This window comes from Bidens hawaiensis, unplaced genomic scaffold (genome assembly GCF_021521415.1).
Source record: "Bidens hawaiensis isolate Kalapana, Puna unplaced genomic scaffold, B.hawaiensis_p1.1 tig00015976_1, whole genome shotgun sequence".
NCBI lineage: Eukaryota > Viridiplantae > Streptophyta > Magnoliopsida > Asterales > Asteraceae > Bidens > Bidens hawaiensis.
Genome location: NW_027492439.1, coordinates 192,962 through 220,633, shown reverse-complemented (window position 1 = coordinate 220,633; position 27,672 = coordinate 192,962). Strand labels below are relative to the sequence as shown.

Here is a 27,672-nt window from a genome sequence, read left to right as displayed (position 1 = left end):
GTACTAAATATAGAAATAGATCAATAATAAAAGTGATATTAGTAATGAATACTAAATATGTGCTATAAATACTAATTTGAGGAAAGGGTATTATAGTAATATATCTCTTTTCACTCGAAATAAGGTAAAGAAACACCTCCTATGATAGAATTATAATCAAAACTCTACGTTTCTCCTAAAAGTCCTTAGCCTTAATCCTACGTCTCCAAGAATTCCTATCCTCAACCATGTCCTCGGAGAGGTGCAAATCTAGCAAATCATGCCTAATCCTCTCGGCCCAAGTTAATTTGGGACGTCCTCCCCTCGGAGAGGTGCAAATCTAGCAAATCATGCCTAATCCTCTCGGCCCAAGTTAATTTGGGACGTCCTCCCCTCGGAGAGGTGCAAATCTAGCAAATCATGCCTAATCCTGTTGTTACTTGAACATTAATGCAAATTGCCATTTTTTGCTCAACAAAACAAGAAAATTACATGCAAAATGTTATAAAAACTGGCACTTAACTTGTTACTTGCCTGTTCTGTAAAAATCAGATGACGCACATGTTACAATATTAATAAACACGCGACTTACTTAAATTTATACACTTGTGAGTTATGATTTCCATAAATTTATACACACATATCCGGGCTTACTTATGCAGAACAGACAACATCAAGGAAGCAGCAGAATTCTCAGCATCCTTTAGTCTAGATCTCTCATTTCCTTTTACACATAAAACTTGATCAGAAAGCTCAACTTGAGCGGACGATACGAATCTTTTGTCATGTGCGGGACCCAATTCTTGCTCGACCCTAAAATCAAACTAATAGAGTCAGATTAAACGGTTTGCAGTGTTTTTGACGGTAATAAACAATATGTAGTAGTGAAATCATACTTGTAAGTTGGCTTTGGCAACTTTTTCTTGTCGCATAATTCATGTAATATTTTTTTAGCATCTTTGATCTCCGTTGATTCGTTGAAATCAACGTTAGTTTGTAAACTTGCATCACTAGTTTTGGATTTTGTTAATTTTGACAAAGCCGCTTCGGCTGCATGAAGCTTTGCATTCTCTTTGGTCTCTGAAGAACCGGATGCAATAAATGTATCATCCACAAAAACACTTGCAATACATCTCTCACCTAGGAGTTTAAATAGGTTAGATGTGGTAATATTAATTTGTCAAACAAGAACTCATAAAAGTGATGGCCTATTTAACATCATTATAAAAGTTTATATTTTTTTTTAACCAATAAACTATAATTATGTGTAGAGTTATGTAAAGAAAATATAAATGTTTAGATTACATCGAAACAGAAGGCAAGCGGGCAACAAGCTGCGCCGCTACCCCTTTTTGAATTGCAAAACCCAATCTTGTAAAGAAAATATAAATGTAATTATCTGTAACTTAAATTGACTATAGCGAATTACTCACCATTCCAGCGGTATTGTATATCTACTTGTTTCCCATGCGCCTCATACAATGCGGATACAGGTTGTGGTTGAGCCAAAACGACATCAAGCATTACTAACGGTTCAAGCAGGCTTCTGAATATCTGTATAAATCATCATATCAAACACATAAATCAAAATGCTGATTCGTCGTTTTAGTTCCCATTCAATGTCTAAAGTAAGTTCAGAATTGGAATCACTAGTCGCATATGAAGAAACTCATAAAGTGTAAGAATGCTAAGTAGGTCGAACCCGAACACGACATGAATTCTCATGGGTTTAGATGAATACGACCTTTTAACCCAAATTTTAATTTTTTTTATCGCATATTAATACTCTAAAATTATAATTTTACAACAAAAAGACACAAATGCATATAGCATATAGTTATAATTTAGTAATAAAATCTTATGTTAATTTCTCATTAGTTTTAAATTTTGGCTTAAAATACCCAATGGATTTAATTTACAACAAAAAAAACACACTTTAAAAATATAAAATTAAAAAAATATTGGATTTAAACAAGCTAGCCAACCAGTGAAGCCACCGATTTGACACAAACACTACCTGTATAGCTAAATAGGCTCGCTGGTTCGACTTGTTTATACTAAACCAAACCTACGAATATTGTGCTAGATTTCACACAAACTCACCGTCCACAGCATTTGCAAATTGAACCCGCAATCAACGAACACAGCTCCAGCCACTGATTCCACTACATCCACAAGAACTTTTGGAGCTCTCATGACTCCACCATACACAACCACATCTTCTTCCTCCTCAACCATAGTTATAAATTCACTAACCTAACAAAATTAAACACCAAAACCCCTCAATTTGGCTAACACCAAAAAACGTTTATTGTAATAGAAACAGTCTCGAAACTTAATTGCCTTACGACTTATATAGACCAAAGCTAAGCACGATTGTATTTAATTATCTAGGCTACCAGGATTCATAAACAATAGGTAAATGAATTAAAATAATTAAATAAAAACATCCTAAACCGACAAGTATTAGGAAGTATTGGAATCCAATTTTCTTTTAACTTGTGTCTTGCATGCCAAGTTAACAGGCCTTTCACTCCAAAGGCGCTAATTAGAAATTACCAACATAGCAACCATAATATATGGTATGTACTTGCTAAATGCTCAGTGGCGGAGCCACATACTAGACACCTGGTTCGGCCGAACCCAGGGGCGGACCCACTATAGAGGTACGAGGTCGGCCGTCCCCTATGAAATTTTTTCTTTTAGTATTGTATATGCATTAAAATCCCTAACGACCCCTGTGAAATTTTGACACCGACCCTGCAATATTAAGAAAAGAGAAGGAAAGAAGTTGAAATAAACAAATTCAAGTGAGAAAGGTTCACGGAATGTTTTTCCGGCTAAATTGGTAATTGCAGGCATGGTGTGAGATGAAACGTAGAAGATGATAGGTGTTAATAAAAAATTGTTTTTATCCATTAAAAAGTAAAAGGTCATTGGTTCAATATACTTAGCACTTTATACACATGTACTTTCTTTTCAAGTAAAACAATATTACATTTAACAATGAAAAACACTTAAAAGTAAGTTTCCTTTTTTATTCGGTTTCTGTTTTTGCTTATGATTTATTTGTATTCTTTTAGTTTACATAATGAAGAAACACTAAGTGACCCGGTACAGATTATAGATAATCTGGGGGTTAAGTAATGTTTCCCACGAATGAGGTCTAGCTGAGAAGGCTGTTCTTCAGGAGACCTGCAAAACAAACACCGTAAGCTCGTCACTGAGAAGGGGGGGGGGGGTTCCTCCTTGTGACCACCCTCCGGCGTGAGAATCAGACTAGGTTGCTCTGAATATAAGTGTATATTAAGAGATTGCTAGATAACTGGATAGCAGATGATCTTACCATTCCAAGATGTTGGAGTATTTATAGCCGAAGGTAGGTTTTCTAGAAGGTACAGCCGGCTGAATAGTATTCCTGTTCAACCAACAGTAGATTACGCACAGGCCATACTGGTTGGTGGGTAGGTTACGGCCAACAGTAACAAAGTCGGCTGCACTATTCCACCAACTGTAGACTATGCACGTCCCACTTACGGTGGATTGTACGCAGGCCATGCTGGTTGGTGAATAGGTTACGGCCAACAGTAACACTATTCCACCAACTGTAGGCTGCGCATGCTCCATAGTAAGGGTTGGTGAGTAGGCAGCGGCTAATAGTGAAACAGTACTAGAGGGTGCTCCTCCTCGCACTGTTGTCTGTGAGCTGTCACCCTGTGATTGGCTCATGGGCTGTTCTGGTCAGATCGTCTGTCCTATCCATACCTTGGTAGGTATGGTACAAAAGATCTTTCAGACTCAGACTGGCTCATTTGGGCGGGATTGTTCCCGCCTTGCTCATTCCTTCACGTGACTGCTGAAGTAGCTAGTGTCTTGTGCGTGTAGCTCTGCTGTCTGCGGGTAGCCTTCCCTGATGGCTTGTATCCGCAACTGCGGGAACAGGCGGGGTACTTCACCATTGGGAGGCTTTCCCTGCGTGTACAGCTTGCGTACTGCGCGTAAGATTCTATGAGCATGGTGGGTCCTGCGGGAGCAGATGGCCTTTGCGCAGACGTACCTGTTCAAGGTGAGTCTTGCGGGACCAACTGGTCTCTGCTGGGACCTACCTCTTCAAGTCCCCCCAGTCCAATGTTCTTCTCACGAATGTTTAATAAAGTGAGGTGAACTTTTGGACTTTAAGCAAGGGGTTCTGAAAAGGGTTTAGTTTTAAGGTTCTCCGTGGGGATTCTTCCCGCGGGTTTCCTAATGTCACTTGCAAAAATTCCCGATTTTTTTGCTTGATCTTTGGGTATGATGCGGGTAGGTATGTAACCTTCTCGCAAGTCAGGAGCGTTGAGTCTCACTTGTGTGGATTCTCCTTGAGGTTTTAGTGGTTTTGAACATAGTGATCAATTATGTTAAACCACCAATTCCATCCTGGAGCCTCAAACAATGTAGTTCTCGACGTTCCCGCTATGCGGGGATGTTATTTCCGTTTCCGCAAGCATTGCCCAGAAGATCCTTCTTGGTTTCAATTCCCTGCGGAGCGCTAGGTACGTGAAGGGTTGACTGAACACTGTACCCGCGCTTGTCTTACGGTTACTTTACTTTCAAGGTGCTTCTGGCATCAATTCCCTGCGGGTGTCAGGTATGTGAAGGGTTTTGCCTTAACACTGTACCCGCACCCGTCTTATAGTTACTTTGTTGCCGAGGTATTCTTGGCTTCAATTCCCTGCGGGTGCAAGGTATGTGAAGGGTTTTGCCTTAACACTGTACCCGCGTCCGTCTTATGGTTACTTGGTTGCCAAGGTAAGGGGTGTTTTCCCGCTTTTTGAATCTTTTTGAATTTTGAAATTCAAAAGGTTGGTAAGGATAAGAACAATCCAAACATCTGAAACGTCGTGCGACAGTTTCTTCTGACTGTGTCAGGACGTGCAGGAAGTTATGGTGACGTGACAGAACATGGTCATTCCAGTCGCTTTTTCAGGCGCGTGGGCGTGTTTTTTCGGGCGCGTGGCCGCGAAGTTACTGGCACGTCCTTTCAACAGCTGTTGCCAGCTTGCTTTTTGCCACGTGTCATAGTTTCATTGCACTGTCGATTTCTCTCTCCTCCGCATTAAATTCACCGCATTAATTGCGATTACTATATAAAGGGGAAGAGGGTTATTTGCAATTCACACTTTCACCTCTCTTCTTCTTCTTAGTGATTTCCGGCAAATACTCCCCTTTTTCAGGCAAGCATTTTCCCGAAATCACTCTTCTTTCTGCAAAAATGTCTTCTCATGATGCTGAAGCTGTAGCCGACGATAGGAGTACTGCTGGCGAGTGCCAGTGTGCTCTACCTATCGATCAGTACCAGTACATCGTCAGGAAGTTCATGCTCGAGTCCCTCGAGCCTGAGTTTCCTGAATCTCACCAGACTGTGTACGATGCCCCCAGTGGCAAGATCGGGGTATATGCTGCATTCTTTGTGTATGGAAACCTTAGGTTCCCATTGACAAAGTTTATGTACCGTGTCCTGGAGAGGCACGGGGTGCACCTGACCGAGGTGCATCCGATGGCGATTGCCAAGGTCCGGCACTTCGAGTGGGTGTGCCGGATTCTGGGTATTGAACCCTACGTGGACCGCCTGATGACCTTCTATACTTGGAGGTGCGTCCAAGGGTGGTACACCCTGACAACCCGTATTAAGGGTTTAAAGATCTGCGTGACCGAGCGCAGTCTCCGATCGTGGAAGCGGGAGTTCTTCTACATCTCTGCCCGCGCCATCCCCATTGCTATGAAGTTCAAGAAGGGTCAAGCGCTTCCGAGCCTTCACGCTTCCAGCTACCAGGAGGCGGAATGGTTCGCGAAGATATCCCGGGTCCAATCTCCGGTTTACCGGTTTGCGGAGTCCGGGATGGTGCTGCTGGGGATGAGCCGGGTATGGAAGGATGCGTCTCGGTTTCCTATCCTTCTCGAATACGGTTTGAACTCTATTCCTTATGGTATGTCTTGTCTTTCTTGCTGATATTAGTTTATTTTTCTAACTGTTTCTTTTCTTTCAGAGGGGAATAATTTGGAGTCGCTCCTGTTCCCGCGGGAGGCTGACCGTCCCGTGCGGGTGGGCACTCGTGTAACACCCCGACCAAAGGCGGATTATACATCGGGGCGCCACATATTGTTTCATTACTCGTGACACTATTGGTGTCAATATTTATTAATACACATTTTATCGCGCACGCGCAGCGGGGAAAATAAAGAACATAAATCAAACATAAATCAATATATTATAAATTATAACATTCAAACATCATTAACTTGTCCTGATACATTTTAAATTCTAGGTCCAAAAGTAAAAACGTCCTACGTGTCCACAAGCTCCAAAACAGCTACTGCAAACCTGAACATGTGTTAAAATAAACGTCAAACACTTGCGTGTTGGTGAGAAATCAAGTTTAATACAATACATAGATAACAATAAATCTGCGCGCAACATGTGTATGTCTGGTTTTCAACAAGGGTGTAATCTGATCGGGACCAACTCTAAGAGACAAGACTGCCAGTGCTCACAATTGAGCTCACAAACAAGACTAACTGTGCATGTGTAAACAAAAGAGAAAATCATAAACGAATGTTCTCCCGTGTTCATCTAATGGTACCATGAAAACTGCGGAATAGACCGACAAGACGGTTAATGATCCACACATACAAATAAACAGCCAAGTCTACGTCCTCAACACATGGGATACTGCGCGACTAAAGTTCATAAACAAGTTTAAGACTCTAAGTTTGATATGAACACATGAACATCCCAAAGCATTTAAAATAAAAAGGGATTAGATACGAGATAACTCACTTGATAAACGATGCGGTGAAAGATATGCAAGAATCAACTCTTAAACAAGCAAAGTTAACCTATAATTAAGATTATTGTTTTAATGATTTGTTTTAAGTCTTGATTATAAGTTAGCATAATTAATAAGTAAATTATAATATATATTACCGGAAAAGTAGGAAGAACAAGGAGGAAGACGGAGGCAGAGAGGAAGACGGCAGAGAGAGCAAGGAGCAAGAGAACAGGAGAGATTAAGTGTTTTGTGTGTGTAGTGTTAGGAAAAATAATGTTATTATTTATAGAGAAACCCTAGGGAACACAATCCCTAGGAAAAGGGGAAAAGATCTCAAAAAGCAAAAGATTCCAAAAGCAAAAGATATCAAAAGATATGGCAGCTGCAGGGGGCAAGATAAAGCTGTCAGGGAAACAGTAACAGGCATGGGCGGGTCAGATAAAGGTACTGGTCAAGCATGGCAAAAGCAGATCTCAAAAGATAATGTCAGTCACTTTTTCTACCAACCAATGGGGGTTGGTACGCATGCTGCGCCGAAAGTAACTATTCAGACATTAGATAGGTTAGGTCAACAGCACAGAAGATAAGACAACACAAAAGCATACAGGCTGGAATAAACAGAAGATACAAGGGTTAAGCGCGGGAAGGCTGAGTGCGCGAGCGCGAAGGCTGGCACAACAATCCTTAGCGCACTGCGGGAAGAATCACAAATCCTTAGCGTGCTGCGTGAAGAACAAGAATTCTAAGCGCATCGCGGGAAGAACATACATTCTTAGCGCATTGCGGGAAGAACATGCATTCTTAGCGCGCTGCGAGAAGAGTTCTCTTCACGCATCGCAGGAACAAGATGTCTTCACGCAGGCTTCCATGTAAGGAGTCTGGCGCGTGGAGCTGCAGACATCCTTAGGCGGGAAGAACCAAAGGACAAGCAAAGAGGAGGGAAACAAGGCGTAAGGGCGGGACGGCGACAAGAGGGAAAAGAAGGCGGAAAGAGAGAAGGAAGAGGGAGGGGACGGCGGAAAGAAAGAGAGAGAAAGAGGCGGGAAGGAAAATATATATTATTATTAAAAGTAAAATATAAGTATAAATATTAAATAATAAAAGAGAGATCGGGTCAGAGAAACGGGTACCTGGATCGGGTCGGATCGGGCAGATGTCACAGTCTCCCCTACTTTAAGAAATTTCGTCCCGAAATTTATCTCGAAGTAGGTTGCGCAGAGAACAGGTGCGGGTACTTGATCTTCATTTGATCTTCCCTTTCCCATGTAAACTCGGCTCCGCGCTTGGACTCCCAACGAACTTTCACGATAGGGATACGACTGCGCTTGGTTTGCTTAACCTCGCGATCCATAATCTCAACAGGCTTCTCAATGAAATGCATGGATTCATCAACTTGAACTTCATCAAGTGGAATGTGAAGGTTCTCGTCAGCTAAACACTTCTTGAGATTGGAAACATGGAACGTTGGATGCACATTACTGAGCGCGAGCGGCAGGTCAAGTCTGTAGGCAACTTTTCCCACACGCGCGAGAATCTTGAATGGACCAACATAACGAGGAGCAAGCTTACCCTTCTTCCCAAAGCGGACAACACCTTTCCAAGGCGACACTTTGAGGAGAACAAGATCACCAACTTGAAATTCGAGAGGCTTTCGCCTACGATCTGCGTAACTCTTCTGTCGGCTTCTGGCAGTCAGCAAATGATCACGGATCTTGGCGATTTTATCGGTTGTCTCTTGAACAAGTTCGGGTCCTGTGATTTGAGTTTCACCCACTTCGCTCCAACAAATCGGGGAGCGGCATTTACGACCGTAAAGTGCTTCAAATGGGGCCATACCGATACTGGAATGATAGCTGTTGTTATAAGAAAACTCGATCAAAGGCAGGTGTGAATCCCAATTACCTCCAAAATCAAGAACACAAGATCGGAGCATATCCTCAAGAGTTTGAATAGTTCGCTCAGACTGACCGTCAGTCTGAGGATGATATGCCGTACTCATGTCCAAGCGAGTTCCTAGCGCAGATTGGAGAGATTTCCAAAAGCGAGATATAAAACGGCCATCGCGATCGGATATGATGCTCAAAGGAGTACCATGGCGGCAGACGATTTCCTTGACATAAAGCTGCGCGAGATGCTCAACACGGTAGTTTTCACGAATGGGCAGAAAATGAGCAGACTTAGTCAATCGATCCACTATTACCCAGATGCTATCATGTTTGCTTGCTGTCAAAGGTAACTTGGTAATAAAGTCCATCGCTACACATTCCCATTTCCACGTAGGAATTTCTGGTTGTTCGAGCAAACCAGATGGGCGTTGGTGTTCAGCTTTCACTTTAGAACAAGTTAGGCATCTAGCTACGAACACAGCAATATCCTTCTTCATACCGGGCCACCAATAAGTTATGCGCAAATCCTTGTACATCTTATCAGCGCCGGGATGAATAGAATACCGAGATTTGTGCGCTTCACTCAGGATATCAGCGCGAAGATTCTCATCACAAGGGATCCAGATGCGATTGAGATAGCAGAGAATTCCACTCAGATTAGGGACAAAGAGTGCTTCCGCGCCACACGCTAACTCGGCGCGAAGGTTACCATTACTGATGGATGCGCGCTGCGCGTCACGAATACGCGATTCAAGGTTGCTTTGAATCGGCGCGAAGTGAAGCTGGGTGCGCGGCAAGATGCAGTTAAGTTGGCAGGGTTTTCGGCTGAGCGCATCGGCTACCACATTAGCCTTACCAGGATGATACCGGATCTCACAATCGTAATCGCTGATGAGTTCGTTCCATCGGCGTTGCCTCATGTTAAGTTCCTTTTGATCAAAAATATGCTGAAGGCTTTTATGGTCAGTGTAGAGGATACACTTAGTACCATAAAGGTAGTGTCTCCAGATCTTCAAGGCAAAAACAACTGCACCAAGCTCGAGGTCGTGAGTTGTATAATTCTTTTCATGAACCTTAAGTTGCCTTGATGCGTAAGCGATAACCTTGCCTCGTTGCATAAGAACACAACCGAGACCTTGGTTGGATGCATCGCAATACACGACAAAATCATCATTACCCTCAGGTAGCGCAAGAACAGGAGCTTCACACAACAAACGCTTGAGCGTCAGAAAGGCTTCTTCTTGCTTCGAGCCCCAAATATACGGTTTACCTTTATGCGTAAGAGCTGTTAAAGGCAAAGCGATCTTTGAGAAGTTCGAAATGAATCGCCGGTAGTAACCAGCTAAGCCTAGAAAGGAACGGATCTCAGAAGGAGAGGATGGCGTAATCCAGTTCTTGATTGCTTCAATCTTGGATGGGTCGACATGAATACCCATCTTGTTTACAACATGACCAAGAAACTGTACTTCATCAGACCAAAATTCACACTTGGAAAGCTTAGCATAGAGTTGCTCGGCTCTAAGCTTTTGCAATACCAATCGGAGATGTTGCTCATGCTCGGCCTTGGTCTTAGAATACACCAGAACATCATCGATAAACACGATCACGAATTTATCCAAGAAAGGCCTACACACCCGATTCATAAGATCCATGAAAACGGCGGGTGCGTTGGTTAGACCGAAGGACATGACCAAGAATTCAAAATGGCCATAACGAGTTCGAAAAGCAGTCTTCGGGACATCTTCATCGCGGATGCGCAACTGGTGATAACCAGAGCGGAGATCAATCTTCGAGAAACAGGAGGCACCTTGGAGTTGATCAAAGAGGTCGTCAATACGCGGTAAGGGATACCGGTTTTTAATGGTGAGTTTGTTCAACTCGCGGTAATCAATACACATGCGAAACGATCCATCTTTCTTTTTAACGAACAACACCGGAGCACCCCAGGGCGAAGAGCTAGGGCGAATGAATCCTTTAGCAGTCAACTCTTGAAGTTGGCTGGCCAATTCTTGCATCTCAGCGGGTGCAAGACGGTAAGGAGATTTAGCCACGGGGGAAGCACCAGGGACAAGATCAATACGGAACTCGACTTCACGAGCGGGAGGGATACCAGGAAGATCATCAGGAAAAACTTCAGGGAAATCACGCACAACAGGGATATCGCGAAGCTTCTTCTCTTCAGCAGGCTTAACCACATGGGCTAGGAATGCAATATACTTCTTCCGCATGAGTCTTTGGGCTTCGGCGCAAGACATAAGTTTAAGACCACTGGAGGGTTTTTCGCCGTAAATATGAAGATCACCATTTTCTCGAGGTAGGCGAATCAATTTCTTGGCGCAAATAACTTCGGCGCGATTATGCGAGAGCCAGTCCATACCAATGATAACATCAAAGCTTCCAAGAGGCATAGGGATGAGGTCGATCAGAAAATCGTTTTCGTTAAGGTTAAGCGTGCAATCTTTAATTACCGAGTTTATTAAAACAGTTTCGCCATTAGCCAATTCAACTGAAAAATCTTCTTTTAAATCGTTGCGCGGTCGCGCAAGCTTCTGCTCGAAGGCGCGAGAGATAAAACTTCGATCGGCGCCAGTATCAAAAAGCATAGATGCATAAAATCCGTTAAGCAAAAATGTACCATTAACTACGTCGTTATTCGCTTGCGCTTGGTGCGCGGTTATGTTAAAAGCTCGTCCACGCGTCACTTGGTTCGAAATCTGGTTCACCGGATTCGCTTGTGTGATTTGCACTTGCAGTCTCGGGCACGCGTTCCGGAAATGACTGGGATCACCGCAGTTAAAGCACGATCTGGGTCGTGGGTTTTGGTAGGTTGGTTGTGGATTCTGCGGGTAGACTGGTGGTGTTGGCGCAATTGGATTGGCGAGAAGGACTCTACAGTTCTCAGCAGTGTGACCAGTACGGCCACATCGGTTACAAAGTCGACACGGGGTTTGGGTTGGGTGGTGAAATCTACAGGTTGGGCAAAAGGGATGGTTTCCTGTGAAAGGTTTCTTAGTTGGCGGGGCAGGGAGTGCTGGATTGGTTAAGGCATAGTTATGGACTACAGGAGGTGCTGGGTAGGTTGACAGTGGGTTAGGCGCGTAAACTGGGGGTTGGTATGCGGGTTGCTGGACAATGGGCGGGTTGGTAAGCGCATAGGCCTTGTGCCTGCGCTTGAGGTTGTTACGGTTTGAGGGTTCTGGTTTGGTTTCTGCGGGTTCAGGGGCAGTCTTGGGGAGTTTGGTCTTCTCAGTTCCCCGCAGGAACAGGGTTCCTGCTCTGACATGGTTGTCGCTGAGCACAGCGGCCAACTCGATGGCGTCAGAGAGGGTAACTGGGTTTCTGGCCCATACAGAATCTTGAATTTCCATGGGGAGACCCCCAAGGAATTTCTCGATTGCTCGGCGTGAAGGGGTAACAAGGTGAGGGACCAGTAAGCTTAGCTCGTGGAAGCGCGTCGCGTACTCGCGTGCTTCACCGCTGTATTGCTTCAAGTTCCAGAATTCTTCCTCCAGGCGCTTAACTTCGTTGGGAGGGCAGAATTCTCGCGTAAGAATTTCCTTGAATTCCCCCCATGTCATGCTAGAAGCAGCCTCTGCGCCACGCGCATGAGCTACTCCATTCCACCATGTAAGCGCTCTGGATTCCAGGACACTGGAAGCATATAGGGTTCGTCTGTCTGAGGGGCATTGGGTGTGAAGGAAAGTGTTTTCTATCTTCTCGAGCCACTGGAGCATCACGGTGGCTCCTTCAAGACCTGTGAACTTCGGAGGGTTACCCGCATTAAAGGACTTAATGTTATAACTGGAGGTATTAGCATTGTTTTGGCTCAAAGCTTGGGCTATTGCGGCGGCCATTTCCTGGGAACGTTGCTGTCTACGCATGCGCGAGGCTTCTCTTCTCTGAAATCGGCGAGATAGCGGAGGCATTCTATAAAAGTTTTAATTTTAGTTAATATCTTGGTTTTATCGCAAAGTATAACTTTATAAAGCTTGGTTTCACGGAGTTAGATGCTATCAAAAGTTAAAGTAAAATAAATGACCCAAAATGCAGACTTAATAAAGGTAACAAATTCGAATCAAGAATCGACAATTCATGTATCACCATGACTTTCCGAATTCCCAATTTAAAATATACGAGCAAACGAGTATTGGAGATTGACGATTCATGTATCACCATGACTTTTCAATCTTCAATATAAAGCATGCAAGAAAATGAGTATTGGAGGTTGACAATTCATGTATCACCATGACTTTTCAAGTCTCCAACCTCAGAACATAATCGTAAATGGAAATTGAAAATCAACTATTCATGTATCACCATGACTTTTCGGATTTTCAAATCCCACAAACGAATATGTAAGTAAAATCAATAAAAATCGAAATTCACAAAAATCGAAATATCGCGGAATAAAATCATATACTGCGCAAGCGCGAGCATATTCATAAATAACGAGTAATTAACAATAAGCGCGCAAACATGAGATTTCTCTCATGCGCGAGAAGGGACTCTTAGGTATTCTAGGTCGTTACGTCTAACCACCTATCCTAAAGTCAACGAGCTCTGATACCAATCTGTAACACCCCGACCAAAGGCGGATTATACATCGGGGCGCCACATATTGTTTCATTACTCGTGACACTATTGGTGTCAATATTTATTAATACACATTTTATCGCGCACGCGCAGCGGGGAAAATAAAGAACATAAATCAAACATAAATCAATATATTATAAATTATAACATTCAAACATCATTAACTTGTCCTGATACATTTTAAATTCTAGGTCCAAAAGTAAAAACGTCCTACGTGTCCACAAGCTCCAAAACAGCTACTGCAAACCTGAACATGTGTTAAAATAAACGTCAAACACTTGCGTGTTGGTGAGAAATCAAGTTTAATACAATACATAGATAACAATAAATCTGCGCGCAACATGTGTATGTCTGGTTTTCAACAAGGGTGTAATCTGATCGGGACCAACTCTAAGAGACAAGACTGCCAGTGCTCACAATTGAGCTCACAAACAAGACTAACTGTGCATGTGTAAACAAAAGAGAAAATCATAAACGAATGTTCTCCCGTGTTCATCTAATGGTACCATGAAAACTGCGGAATAGACCGACAAGACGGTTAATGATCCACACATATAAATAAACAGCCAAGTCTACGTCCTCAACACATGGGATACTGCGCGACTAAAGTTCATAAACAAGTTTAAGACTCTAAGTTTGATATGAACACATGAACATCCCAAAGCATTTAAAATAAAAAGGGATTAGATACGAGATAACTCACTTGATAAACGATGCGGTGAAAGATATGCAAGAATCAACTCTTAAACAAGCAAAGTTAACCTATAATTAAGATTATTGTTTTAATGATTTGTTTTAAGTCTTGATTATAAGTTAGCATAATTAATAAGTAAATTATAATATATATTACCGGAAAAGTAGGAAGAACAAGGAGGAAGACGGAGGCAAAGAGGAAGACGGCAGAGAGAGCAAGGAGCAAGAGAACAGGAGAGATTAAGTGTTTTGTGTGTGTAGTGTTAGGAAAAATAATGTTATTATTTATAGAGAAACCCTAGGGAACACAATCCCTAGGAAAAGGGGAAAAGATCTCAAAAAGCAAAAGATTCCAAAAGCAAAAGATATCAAAAGATATGGCAGCTGCAGGGGGCAAGATAAAGCTGTCAGGGAAACAGTAACAGGCATGGGCGGGTCAGATAAAGGTACTGGTCAAGCATGGCAAAAGCAGATCTCAAAAGATAATGTCAGTCACTTTTTCTACCAACCAATGGGGGTTGGTACGCATGCTGCGCCGAAAGTAACTATTCAGACATTAGATAGGTTAGGTCAACAGCACAGAAGATAAGACAACACAAAAGCATACAGGCTGGAATAAACAGAAGATACAAGGGTTAAGCGCGGAAAGGCTGAGTGCGCGAGCGCGAAGGCTGGCACAACAATCCTTAGCGCACTGCGGGAAGAATCACAAATCCTTAGCGTGCTGCGTGAAGAACAAGAATTCTAAGCGCATCGCGGGAAGAACATACATTCTTAGCGCATTGCGGGAAGAACATGCATTCTTAGCGCGCTGCGAGAAGAGTTCTCTTCACGCATCGCAGGAACAAGATGTCTTCACGCAGGCTTCCATGTAAGGAGTCTGGCGCGTGGAGCTGCAGACATCCTTAGGCGGGAAGAACCAAAGGACAAGCAAAGAGGAGGGAAACAAGGCGTAAGGGCGGGACGGCGACAAGAGGGAAAAGAAGGCGGAAAGAGAGAAGGAAGAGGGAGGGGACGGCGGAAAGAAAGAGAGAGAAAGAGGCGGGAAGGAAAATATATATTATTATTAAAAGTAAAATATAAGTATAAATATTAAATAATAAAAGAGAGATCGGGTCAGAGAAACGGGTACCTGGATCGGGTCGGATCGGGCAGATGTCACAACTCGCGCTCTGGACGACAATGAGTTGCCCATCCTGGAGCAAACGGCGGATAGGTTTGTGGAGGTCTATCCGCCAGGCCAAGAGATCCTGAGCCACCGGCGGCCAGGTAAGGAGATATTTTTTCCCGAACCCCTCAATGCTGTACCCGCTGTTGGAAATCCTTACATCCTATCTTCTTCTGAGGAATCCGCAGATGGTCCTCTCCTTGTGCGGAAGAAGAAGACTGCTGCCGGCGTGAAGGGGAAGGAGAAGGCCCCCACAGCTGATCCAGTGGTTCTATCTGACACGGAGTCAGATAGTGAAGAGGTGGCGGGGAAGCCCGGTGGTGAGAAGACCACTGCTCCGGAGGCTACGACCGTTACTTCCGGAGAACCAACGAAGACGACGGTGACCGGTACCAAGAGGCCGGCTCCATCGGGTTCCTCCCCGCCCGTCCGTACGTTCAGGGTCAAGAAAACCCGTAAGTATAATCATAATGCCTTTGTAGATTTGTCACTTCATAATTTTCTTTTAACACTTTCTTCTTTGTGCAGGCGTGGATGTTGACGCAATCCTGGGTGAAACGCAGGGGAGTACCTCCTCGCCAATGACGGTAGGCTCGGTCAGCCTTCCTGAGGCGTCGACCCAGTCGCCTGCGCCTGCATCCGCTGGTCCAGTTGCTCGTTCCATCGAGCCAACTGTTCCGGCCGAGATGACCCCACCGCCGGCCGTGAGTGCGATTTTTACAGCATCCTTCACGGAACCGGCGGTTACTGCTGCGTTTGAGGCGGCGACCGCGGCGGAGACCACGACGGCGACCACGGCGGCTGCCACCATGCCCGCGCCACCGGCACCGACAGCCGGACCATCAGGTACGCGCAGGGCTTCCCGCCGATCTTTGCCACCTTCCCATCTGCCTGACCTGTTGGATGGATTTCCTTTAGGTTCAGGTGATGGGTTTGGCGGATATCGGCCTGTCATTGACCCTACAGGTGCGTAGGGTTCCTTTGTTTTTCCCCTTTTTTTTTATCATCTTTTCCTTACCGTCTTTGTTTCTTTTGCAGTGTCGGATTCCAATGAAGTGTATGTTCCACGATGGAACATATGCCGAGGAACAACCCTTCGTACCCCTGTGGAGTGCGTGGACTGGGCTCGCCACGCTGCTCCTCATGGTGCGTTGGGGGAAGCCATGGCTAGCTACCAGGAGGGTAGGCTAACCAATGAGCTTCGGGTTCTCCAGGCCCGGATGCAGCCGCGCATCGAGCTGCTTTGTCGTGAAAACGACAAGTTGAAAGCAGCTCGCGCCAAAGACGTATCTGAAGCGCGTGCTCTCCGGGAGGAGAACCAACAGCTGGCGGCAGCTGCCGCCACCAAGGAGAAGGCCTTCAAGGCCCTCGAGGTTGAAGTTCAGGCGCGACTCGAGGCCCGTTCCAAGGCTGCCCAAGCTGTGAATGAACAGCTTCGGCTGGCCAGGGAAACTGCGCGAAACGCAACCGAGAGGGCTGCCCAGGCTGAAGCCGTTGCTGAGCCTCTGCGTTTGGAGAATGAGGAGCTGAAAGGCAAATTAGAGGCTCTCCAACGCGCTCATGATGCCTTGGCAATGGAAGATGCCAAGAAACTCCAGGAAATCCTGGACCAGAGGGGGGTGCTTGACCAAACCGAGCGGAAGCTTAAGGGCGTTGAAGAGGCTGCCGCTAAGGAAGTTTTACTTGCCAACCTTAACAAGAGCGAAGCCGAACGCGCCCATACCGAAGCTCAAGCTGCCCTCCAATGGCTTCTTCGAGAAGCGTTGCCTCAGGTATGTTTAGATTTATCTTCACGCATTTCTTTTGTAAGAAAAGGTTCTAATACTTGTATTTTTTTTTTTTTTTTTTTTCTGTAGGTTGTGCGTCGGGTCTTTTCAGAGACCTCCTACGATGATGCTATGACCGCAGCCCTCAACGCTTCTCATGATGATGGGGAAAAGGCCGGCTTCATGCTTGGTCTAGGGTTTGTTGAGAAAGGCGTCCCGCCTTCGAGCTTCCCTTTGTTCGATGTGGATACCGAAGCCATTTACGACCAAGCATTGAACCAATACGCCGCCTTCCCGCATCCAGTGGTGGAAAAGGTGGATGAAGTAGCTGTTGCTGATGATGGGTTAGCTGTCCTCAAAGCTTTCCTCGAACCACCCCGTTCTTCTGACGGAGCGGGTCCTAGTGGAGGCGGCCCTGAAGCTTGACCCCGAAGATCCCTTTCCATTGCTTAAACTTGTATAGATTCTCTTTTAGGCGGGTAGTAACCCGATCATTCTTGTAATATATTGTTGAAATGTAAATCTTTTTTGCGTATAAGATTGTTATTTCCTTCTTTGGATTCCTTGCTTTATAAACTCATGACTTGCATACTTAGTTTAAGTTAGCAATTTTCCAAGTGTTCTAGAATAAGCTAACCTCTTGAATGTGGTTGATGATGGGTTAAAGTTTCGCTTCCTCTTTCGTGATTGTGCGGGTAGAACCGTCACTTGCACTTGATAGGATGGCTAAACTTTAACCTTTATCTGACGTGCGTGCAGGTTTTCCTTATTTCTAAGTATTTAGGATAAGTTAACCTTTGAACGTGGTTGATAGTGGGTTAAAGTTTCGCTTCCTCCTTCGTGATTGTGCGGATAGAACCGTCACTTGCACTTGGTAGGATGGCTAAACTTTACCCATACCTAACCTGCGTGTAGGGTTTCCTTATTTCTAAGTATTTAGGATAAGTTAACCTTTGAACGTGGTTGATAGTGGGTTAAAGTTTCGCTTCCTCCTTCGTGATTGTGCGGATAGAACCGTCACTTGCACTTGGTAGGATGGCTAAACTTTACCCATACCTGACCTGCGTGTAGGGTTTCCTTTTTTCCTTATAATTTTTTTTTTTTTTTTTTTTTTTTTTTTTTTTTTTTTTTTTTTTTTTAGGATAACCTTTGAACGTGGTAAATGATAGTTTAAAGTTTTGCTTCCTTATTTGTGATTGTGCGGATAAGACCGTCACTTGCACTTACAAGGATGGCTAAACTTTACTTTCATCATACCTGCGTGTAGGTTTCCCTTATTTTTAACGTTGTGTTTATGCGGGTTTTGCCGCCTTCCACACGTAACGACTTACTTCTCCCCCTTTATGTGGTATACACCGGCACCAGTGGGGAGTTCATAAGAATAAAGGTAAACACATTATGAAAGGAGAATCATTTCCATTAGAAGTGGCTCTTGGCCTTTTCTTTACAAGTTTTGGAATTGATCTACATATAACATTTGCGTAATTGAGCTCCATTCCATGTTCTTGGGATGGGAGTGCCATCGAGCCTTTCGAGCCGGTATGCGCCCTTTCCCAGAACTTGTTTGATAACATATGGCCCTTCCCAGACTGGGGCCAACTTTCCTGGGCGCTCTTGGTTCGAAGCCTCGTTGTTACGCAGTATGTAGTCTCCTTCCTTGAAGTTGCAGAGTTTTACCCGCGTGTTGTAGTACTTTTGCATTTGTCGTTTGTAATTCTCTTCACGCACTGCGGCTAAGTCTCTGCGTTCCTCGGTTAGCATAAGATCCAACCGTCTTTCCGCATCATTGTCTTCTGGCTGACTCAAGACCCTTGGTGAGGGTAGACCAATTTCGACCGGGACCATGGCTTCCGTGCCATAAGTGAGGCTGAACGGGGTTTCCCCCGTACTGGCCTTCTTCAGCGTTCTGTTTGCCCAAAGGACGTGCGGAAGCTCGTCCACCCAGCCGGATCTGTGTTTCAAAAGTCTTTTCTTGATGCCTTCGACGATGCTCTTGTTTGCTCTCTCCACCTCACCATTACCTTGCGGGTGCGCCACTGAGGTAAAGGTGTGGGTGATTTGAAGTTCTTTCAGCCACTGTTGTAGCTTCTTGTCAGCAAAGTTGGTGCCGTTATCGCTCACCAAATTCTGTGGAAGTCCAAAACGACAAATTATAAATTCCCAAATAAATTTTTTGATATGCTTTGCGGTTGTTTGGGCTAAAGGTTTTGCTTCTATCCACTTGGTGAAGTAGTCGATGGCTACCACTAGGAACTGAACATTTCCTGCTGCTGTAGGAAATGGGCCTGTCACATCGATGGCCCACTTCTGAAATGGCCACGAAGAAGTGACTGGAACCAGTTCGTTTTTTGGGCGATGCGTGTTAGGTGCGTAAAGCTGGCAAGACCTGCATTTTCTGATGTATGCCAGTGCATCCGTATGCATCCCCGGCCAAAAGTATCCCGCGTTGTTTAGCTTGGCTACAACAGCGCGGGGGCCTGCGTGTACCCCACAGATGCCTTCGTGTACTTCCCTTAGGAGGTAGTCGGCATCTTGGTTGTCCACGCATCTTAAGAGTGGGCCAAGAAAGTTACGTCTGTAAAGGATGTCGTTGACGAGCTGATAATTCAGTGCTTTACAGCGTAGTTTTCTTGCCTGTGTTTTTGACTCTGGTAGTGTTCCTGCTGCAAGGTAATTTATTATTGGTGTCATCCACGTTTCTGTACCGGTTTGGATGACACAAATTTCCTTGTGCGGGACTGATGGTGCTTCGAGGAGTTCAATGCGGATGTCCTTTCCCAAGTGGGTGAAGGCTAGTGATGCAAGCTTGCTTAACGCATCCGCAGATTTGTTTTCGCTGCGCTTGACGTGTATGACTTTACAATCACTAAAATCACGCATAAGGGTTTTTGCCTGGGCGAGGTACAGGGCCATGGTGTCATTCACAGCCGTGTATGTTCCATTTATTTGGTTGGCCACCAGCATGGAATCCACGTGGGCTTCTAAGTTTTTCACTCCCATCTTACGCGCAATTCTTAAACCGGCCAAGAATGCTTCATATTCGGCTTCGTTATTCGTACTTGGAAAGTCCAGCCGAATAGCGTAAGTATATTCTTGGCCTGCTGGGTTGGTTAATTTTAACCCTGCGCCTGAACCCTCGTTACTGGCTGCTCCATCAGTGTAGAGTCGCCAGACATCATTGACGTCCTGTGCTGTGGAGGGTTGAGCCTCCTCCTGGCACTCTTTTTCCCGCGAAACGGGGACTTCTGCAATAAAATCGGCCAAGACCTGGCCTTTTATGGCTGGTCTTGGTTTGTACTTAATTGCATATTCTCCCAATTCAATTGCCCATTTGGCTAGACGTCCCGATAATTCGGGTTTGCCTAGAACATTTGAGAGTTTGAAGTTGGTGAGAATGGTGATCGGGTGGCCCTGGAAATATCGTCTTAACCTGCGTGAAGCGTGTATAAGTGCTAAGACCAATTTTTCGAGGGTAGAGTACCGGGTTTCTACGTCTGTTAGTATACGGCTAACATAATAGATTGGCATCTGGATGCCCTTTCGTTCTACTAGCAAGACTGCCCCGGTTGCTCTATCTGTTGCGGAAAGGTATAGGATTAACTCCTCTCCCGCTTGCGGTGCTGTAAGCGTTGGGAGTTCGATCAGGCGTGACCGAATCTCCTGAAAAGCTGCTTCCGCTTCTGGTGTCCAGCGGAAGTGCGTTTTCTTCAAGCAGTTTCTCAGTGTTGACACGAAAGGAAACGACTTATCCGCATGGTTTGCCAAGAAGCGATTAAGTGCGACTAGTCGCCCATTCAGTGTCTGAGCCTGTTTGATGGTGGTAGGTGATTCCATTTTAACAATGGCTTCGACCTTTTCAGGGTTCGCTCTAAAGCCATCTTTAGTAACAATGACTCCCAAGAACTTCCCTTCTTCCATCCCAAATGAACACTTGCTCGGGTTGAGCTTCATGTTTATCTTTCGGAGCGTGTTGAAAGTTTCTTCAATGTCTTTCAACATCGCCTCAGGCTCGAGGCTTTTGATGACCAAATCATCCATATAGACTTCCAAGTTTCTCCCGATTTGGGCATGAAACTCTTTGTCCATTAGTCGTTGGTACGTGGACCCTGCATTCTTAAGTCCGAATGGCATCATTTTATAACAAAATGTACCATCGGGCGTCCGAAATGCGGTTTTGTCCTGGTCATCAATGGCCATGTGGATTTGGTGGTACCCCTTATACGCATCCAAGAAGCATTTAAGGCGAAATGGCGCCAACGAATCCACTTTGAGATCAATTTCTGGTAACGGATAACAATCTTTGGGGCATGCTTTGTTCAAATCTTTGAAATCTATGCACATGCGCCATTGTTTGTCATTCTTCGGTACCATTACGGGATTTGCAACCCATGTTTGATATCTACTAACGCGTACGATGCCTGCGTCAAGGAGTTCCTTGACTTGGGTTTTACACGCGTTAGTTTGTTCAGGCCCCATTACCCTGCGCTTTTGTACGATTGGCGTAACAGCCGGATCGCATTTGAGCTTATGCTCCGCCTTACTTCGGGGTACCCCAGTCATGTCAGCTGGTGTCCACGCAAAGATGTCAGCGTTTTTCTGCAGTAAGCGCTTGAGTAGGGTGCGGGTGGGATCAACAATTGTTGGTCCAATGGTAACGGCCTGGTCGGGGTATTTGCCATTGAAGGCCCATTTTTCCGGTTCAGTGACGGTTGGTTTAGCCTTCTTCGGTTTGGGTTTAGATGAGACAGATGCAATGCATACCTGGGGAATGCCAGAGATCATTGCTACACCCTCAGCTGTTGGCCATCCCATCATGCCGTGGACTGAAGATACCACGGCGTTGAATCTTGCCATCCCATCTCTTCCGAATAGGATGTCGTATGTGTGGTGTGGCTTTTTCATTACGACAAAATCCACGTCTTCTGTGCGTGAATGATTCCCATCAGTAAGAGTAACGGGGAAAGATAGGATACCCAGGGGTGTTTCTGTACTGCCATCAAACCCTTCCATTGAAGCGTAGACCGTTTCCAAGCGTTCCTTGTCTTCATCATCCAGCTTATCAAAGAACTGCCTGTACATCACTGTCGACGAAGCGCCGTTGTCAGCAAGAGTGCGGGAGGTGATGTAGTGCCCCAGCTGGCTTCTGATGACGATGGGGCCTTCTTTGCTGGGGCCTCCTGGCACTCGCGGGAAGCGCACCTCAGCTTCCTTCCACGCGCATGGTTCTATCACCCGTCTTTTTCTTCCTCTGACCTTGCCATGAACCATGTTGATGCTGATGTCGACGGGCTTTCGTCCGTTACCTCTGTACCGGTTGTCATTCCTTCCTCCCTTCCTGATCGATGCCACGAGATGTGCAAGCCTTCCATCCTTAACAAATGTTTCAATAATATCCTTCAAGGATGTGCACTCTTCAGTACCATGACCCTTTGTCCCGTGGAAATCACAGGATTTGCTTTGATCCGCATTAGGTTTCTGCCGGATCGATGGGGCTTTGGGCCATGGCAATTTTTCCGTGGCAAATATCTCCGTGACGCTCTTTGTGAGTGGCGTCCACCGGTGTTTTCGATTTGAAGGGTGTGTGTTGTCCCTTCCGCCAACAAGAGGGCGAGAGCTGGATGAGGTGTCAAAGTTTACCCTTGACTGCCAAATACCTAGCCTCCTCTTTTTGTTCTGCCGGGCGATCCGGACATTGTTCTCTCTTGTCCTCTGCGTGTAGAGGTGCGTACTCTGGGGAAGGTCCCTTCCCAGTTGCTTTTCCGTCTCGGCAAAGCGCTTTGCTGCCGTCATGATGGCATCCCATGTGGATGGCATGCCATCCTTACCCGTCAACGTGCGGATAAGTTCTGGGTATTCGGCGCCTTGGATGAAGGCGGCGCGAACCAGATCCTCACTTATGTTGCCGAGACTAAGCTTTTTGGAGTTGAAGCGAGTGATGAAGTCTAGTAAAGATTCATCCTCCTCTCTCACGCAGTTGAGGATCGTCCACTGCTCTTCAGTGTACTTCCTCTGTTGGCTGAAGTGCTGGCTGAACTTGTTCTGAAAGTCCGCCCAGTCATATATGTGGTGGATTGGTAAGCGATCGAACCATGCCCTGGCTGCTCCGACCAGAGTCATCTGGAACATGTAGCACCACGTGGGTTCCGTCCAGTTGCTGACGGTAGCCCCCGCAATGAACCTGTTCAGATGGTCGTCTGGGTCGGATAGACCATCATAAGTGCCAATGTTTGACATTTGTTTGGCACTTCTCGGGGCGATTGCCTCCGCAATGTCTCTTGCGAATTTTGACCTTCCTGCATTTGTAGCAGTTGGTCTAAAGGTTTTGGAGAAGTCACGCGGGTTTCTCTCCGCGATTGGTTTAAAAGCTTCCCCAAAATTCCTTTTTAGTTGGACGTCCGTGTCCTTACGCTTCCCTTTCGCCTTATGGCGAGGGTTCGCGTCGGTATCAGACTCCAACTCGTCTTCTGAGTACTCGCAGTCACTGCTCATATTGAGGTGTTGGCGAGTACTGGTGAATTCGTCAGCCTGTTGAGCTGAACGCAAGCGTTCATCCAATTCGGCTTGGAATTCTCTTTGCCGTGCTTCGGCCCATGCCTTCACTTGATCTAGTGTTTGGCGAGGGACCTTCGTTCGTTTTTCCAGTTGGGTATCGGTGAACCCCAATGGAATATTTACTCCACTTGCCCCGGCTTGGGTAGTCGGGGTAGTGTTCGTGAGGATTGTATAACCGCCGGTGTTCCCCCCAGTTGCTGGGGTGATTACCGGGGTTTCTTGATCAGTTACGGGCCTTTGGACCGGAGTAACGTTAACCATTTCTTCAGAAATTGTGAACTAAAATAGTTCTAGCTTTTATCCCACGGATGGCGCCAATGAAGAAACACTAAGTGACCCGGTACAGATTATAGATAATCTGGGGGTTAAGTAATGTTTCCCACGAATGAGGTCTAGCTGAGAAGGCTGTTCTTCAGGAGACCTGCAAAACAAACACCGTAAGCTCGTCACTGAGAAGGGGGGGGGTTCCTCCTTGTGACCACCCTCCGGCGTGAGAATCAGACTAGGTTGCTCTGAATATAAGTGTATATTAAGAGATTGCTAGATAACTGGATAGCAGATGATCTTACCATTCCAAGATGTTGGAGTATTTATAGCCGAAGGTAGGTTTTCTAGAAGGTACAGCCGGCTGAATAGTATTCCTGTTCAACCAACAGTAGATTACGCACAGGCCATACTGGTTGGTGGGTAGGTTACGGCCAACAGTAACAAAGTCGGCTGCACTATTCCACCAACTGTAGACTATGCACGTCCCACTTACGGTGGATTGTACGCAGGCCATGCTGGTTGGTGAATAGGTTACGGCCAACAGTAACACTATTCCGCCAACTGTAGGCTGCGCATGCTCCATAGTAAGGGTTGGTGAGTAGGCAGCGGCTAATAGTGAAACAGTACTAGAGGGTGCTCCTCCTCGCACTGTTGTCTGTGAGCTGTCACCCTGTGATTGGCTCATGGGCTGTTCTGGTCAGATCGTCTGTCCTATCCATACCTTGGTAGGTATGGTACAAAAGATCTTTCAGACTCAGACTGGCTCATTTGGGCGGGATTGTTCCCGCCTTGCTCATTCCTTCACGTGACTGCTGAAGTAGCTAGTGTCTTGTGCGTGTAGCTCTGCTGTCTGCGGGTAGCCTTCCCTGATGGCTTGTATCCGCAACTGCGGGAACAGGCGGGGTACTTCACCATTGGGAGGCTTTCCCTGCGTGTACAGCTTGCGTACTGCGCGTAAGATTCTATGAGCATGGTGGGTCCTGCGGGAGCAGATGGCCTTTGCGCAGACGTACCTGTTCAAGGTGAGTCTTGCGGGACCAACTGGTCTCTGCTGGGACCTACCTCTTCACATAATTTAACTGATTTTTATTTGTATAGCCTTTTACTTCTCTGTTATAGTTATGTATTTTAAACTCACTAAAAAAGTATCATGTAAACATAAAAAAATTATATCTTGTGATCTCCAATTGAAAGTTATGGTTCCGTCATTACAAATTTTATTTAGTTAAAAGTTTGTTATATATAGATTGTATATATTTAATTTTGTGCATAAAAATATTGTAGAAATTGTTTATAGGCTATACATTTATACATGAGGTTAATTTATTATATATTAACATTTTCAGAGACTTTGTGTAACATAAGTTGTACCTTACGTACGTTGTGATGTTTGTGTACTTTACTTCAATTTGGTGAAGTGGTGTACGGTGTCCCTGGCCTCCTATTGCTATACTTATACGTTTGTGTTTTTTGGGCTTTCCATGCTTCTTTCCAAACTCACTCTCACCAAACACTTGCACCGATTGGTCGCGCTGGCATTGCTGGGTTCCGATTCGGAACCCTTGGTGGTGCCGGTGGCGTGGTGGTTCACCGTAGTTATCGTCAGCTTTATCTCTTTATTCTCACAATCAACACCTACTGTTGCCAGGTTCGATTTCTGAACCCTAGGTTGCAATGGTGTGGTGGTGGTAGTGGTTTAGTGGCGTTGCCGGATTCCAATTCCGCAATTCGAAACCCTTGATAGTGCCGACAAAGTGGTGTGGTGTAGAAGGTTGCAGTTCCAGCTGTCATATGTGATGATTATTATAAAAGGCTCCTAAATGACTTAATATTCAAGCAACTATGCTGACAAAATTATACCATTACCATTGCCGGGGAACTCTTGGTGGCGTTGTGAGTCGTGGTGATCGTAGGCTATTTTTTCGCCGACTGTTGTGGATCACTTACTATGCTTCACGGCTTTATGTTTGTCTGGTCATTTTGTTTGCTATGTAGTCAATCGTTTAGTGGGGGATTTATGGTCACCCTATGCTCGGTTTGATCGCTACTGGCTATGATGATCATGCATCTAAGCACACAATGATTGTCATCAGTCGTTGCGGGGTTCTGATTCAAAGCTGGGCAATCGTTGGGTTAGGCAACAAGTTAGGCTCATAGTGAACACACGTAGAGTGTTTTCTGTAAATTTTATGAGCTTTTGAATGTAAATTTGTTCATGGTTTCAACTTTGATGAGTTCTTTTGTGGTTAGTAGTTTGAGTCTTTAAGGTTACTGCTTTATGGCTTCTTCTAATTTGACTTCTTAAATGCTAGTTCAAGGTTTCTTCAAATATCGTGTTTTTTTAAGATTAGTTAAATGTTTCTTTAGATTTTGAGTTTTTTTAAGGTTAGTTCATGACTACAAGTTTTAACTTTTTAAGGTTAGTTCCTGGTTTTGGCAAATTTTGATTTTTGGATTATTTATGGGTTTTACAAATTTGAGTTTCATATATCACAATTTGTGACAAACTATAAGTTGTAGATTTTTTTGACTAATTAATGACGGCCACCCCTCGGCAACACGGGGTCAGAAAAACTAGTTATACATAAAACCTTATATCAGGTTTATTTATATTTTATCGCATAAGTAAATTAGTGCAATTGTGTGTCCCGACTTGGGGCCCTGTCGCCTCGGTGTGAGGAAAAAAGATATTGTGATTAACAACCAAACTTCCAAAACTTCCGACCCTCGTGAAAAAAATTTTCTGAATCCACCATTGGCCAAACCCGGTGTTTTTTCGGTGTTATATGTAACCTACAGTATCGAATTAACGAGCGAACTCATTCTTATTCGGCGAGCGAACCTAGCATCATTTTAAAAAAAAAACATTTGAACCCATTAATTATGAAAAAATAGTTAAAACTTTAGTTAGTAATGAATATTTTGTTAAAAAAAATATAAAAAGCTTTAAAAAGCTAGAAAAATTACAAACAAACATTATAAATGGGCTAATAATATATATTATAAAGAAAAGCCCAAAATTATTTATAGAATTAGTGAATAAGCCCAACCCAATTAACACTTTTTAATAAAGCATAATACCTAAATAAAGATTAAATAAACAAAAGGAACGGCTGATCAATTTCTGTTTCTATCGACCAAAGTTCAAACGCCTTAAATAAACAAAAGGAACAGCCGATCAATTTCTGTTTCTATCGTTCAAAGTTCAAACGTCGTCTACTTGTCTTCGACTCTACACCAGTTTGCCTCAAGGCTTCAATCATCGCCTCACCTTCGGACTTCAACCAAACAACAACAGCGGCCGACCAATTATTTCTTTAACAAAGGATGCTTACATTTGTTATATTGAAAATGAGCTATTTTTTAAAGTCGTGATCGAAAATGGTATGAGACAATAATGATATTTAATATATTTTTTATTAATTAATATTCTATTTAATGTTGATGACGTACTTTCGCTATGATAGTGATATTGTATTTTATTATGACCAAATTACCGACCCAACCCTTCTAGTCGTGAAAACTTTAACGCCCGAAAAAAACGGGCCATCGAAAAATCCGCGGCTCCGCCACTGTAAATGCTAATGTAAATATGCAATACCTTTTCGCCGAGAGCTGAAAAATTGGCTTTGTTGTGGCGGATGTACTTGTAAAGTCCGAGGCGAACCCCAACTCAAGCAAGCCTTTCGGTGCTAGCGTTGGCCTTACGGAGATCAGTTAGGCGGCCTTCGGCAATATCCGGGTAGCTCGAGAAGAAAAAAGTGGAGATGGCGAGGCCGAGAACGGAGTCGCCAAGGAACTCTAGGCGTTGGTAGGACGGGCCGTCGGTGTAGGAGGGATGTGTTAAGGCTTCTTCTAGAAGCTTCTTGTCCTTGAAGTTATATTGTAGTATGGATTCTACAGCTTCAACCGAATCTTCCATGGATTGATTGGTTGATCTTGTATAATTGTGTTCGGCG

General features: G+C 44.7%; 1 protein-coding gene across 2 annotated transcripts; it reads right to left on the bottom strand.

Moving 5' to 3' along the window:
• Window positions 1-487: 487 nt before the first annotated feature.
• LOC143550218 (ribonuclease 3-like protein 2) lies at window positions 488-27,639 on the bottom strand. Of its 2 annotated transcripts, none has more exons than XM_077040912.1 (5): window positions 27,315-27,639; window positions 2,083-2,235; window positions 1,413-1,533; window positions 876-1,119; window positions 488-792 (listed from the first exon to the last, which is right to left on the bottom strand). In XM_077040912.1, the coding sequence occupies exons 2-5, from the start codon at window positions 2,215-2,217 to the stop codon at window positions 630-632; spliced, it is 663 nt and encodes a 220-aa protein (XP_076897027.1). In that variant the 5' UTR covers window positions 2,218-2,235; window positions 27,315-27,639; the 3' UTR covers window positions 488-629. The 2 variants fall into 2 exon arrangements, with proteins under 2 accessions (XP_076897027.1, XP_076897028.1); XM_077040913.1 differs by having other exon boundaries at window positions 679-803.
• Between the last annotated feature and the right edge of the window lie 33 nt (window positions 27,640-27,672).

Bases quoted from the DNA above. Each gene is read 5' to 3' on its own strand.
- LOC143550218 (XM_077040912.1), bottom strand. From the start codon at position 2,217: ATGGTTGAGGAGGAAGAAGATGTGGTTGTGTATGGTGGAGTCATGAGA. The intron at 1,120-1,412 runs GTGAGTAATTCG...TTAAACTCCTAG, and splicing joins TATACAATACCGCTGGAATG to GTGAGAGATGTATTGCAAGT. The intron at 793-875 runs GTATGATTTCAC...GTTTGATTTTAG, and splicing joins TTGCCAAAGCCAACTTACAA to GGTCGAGCAAGAATTGGGTC.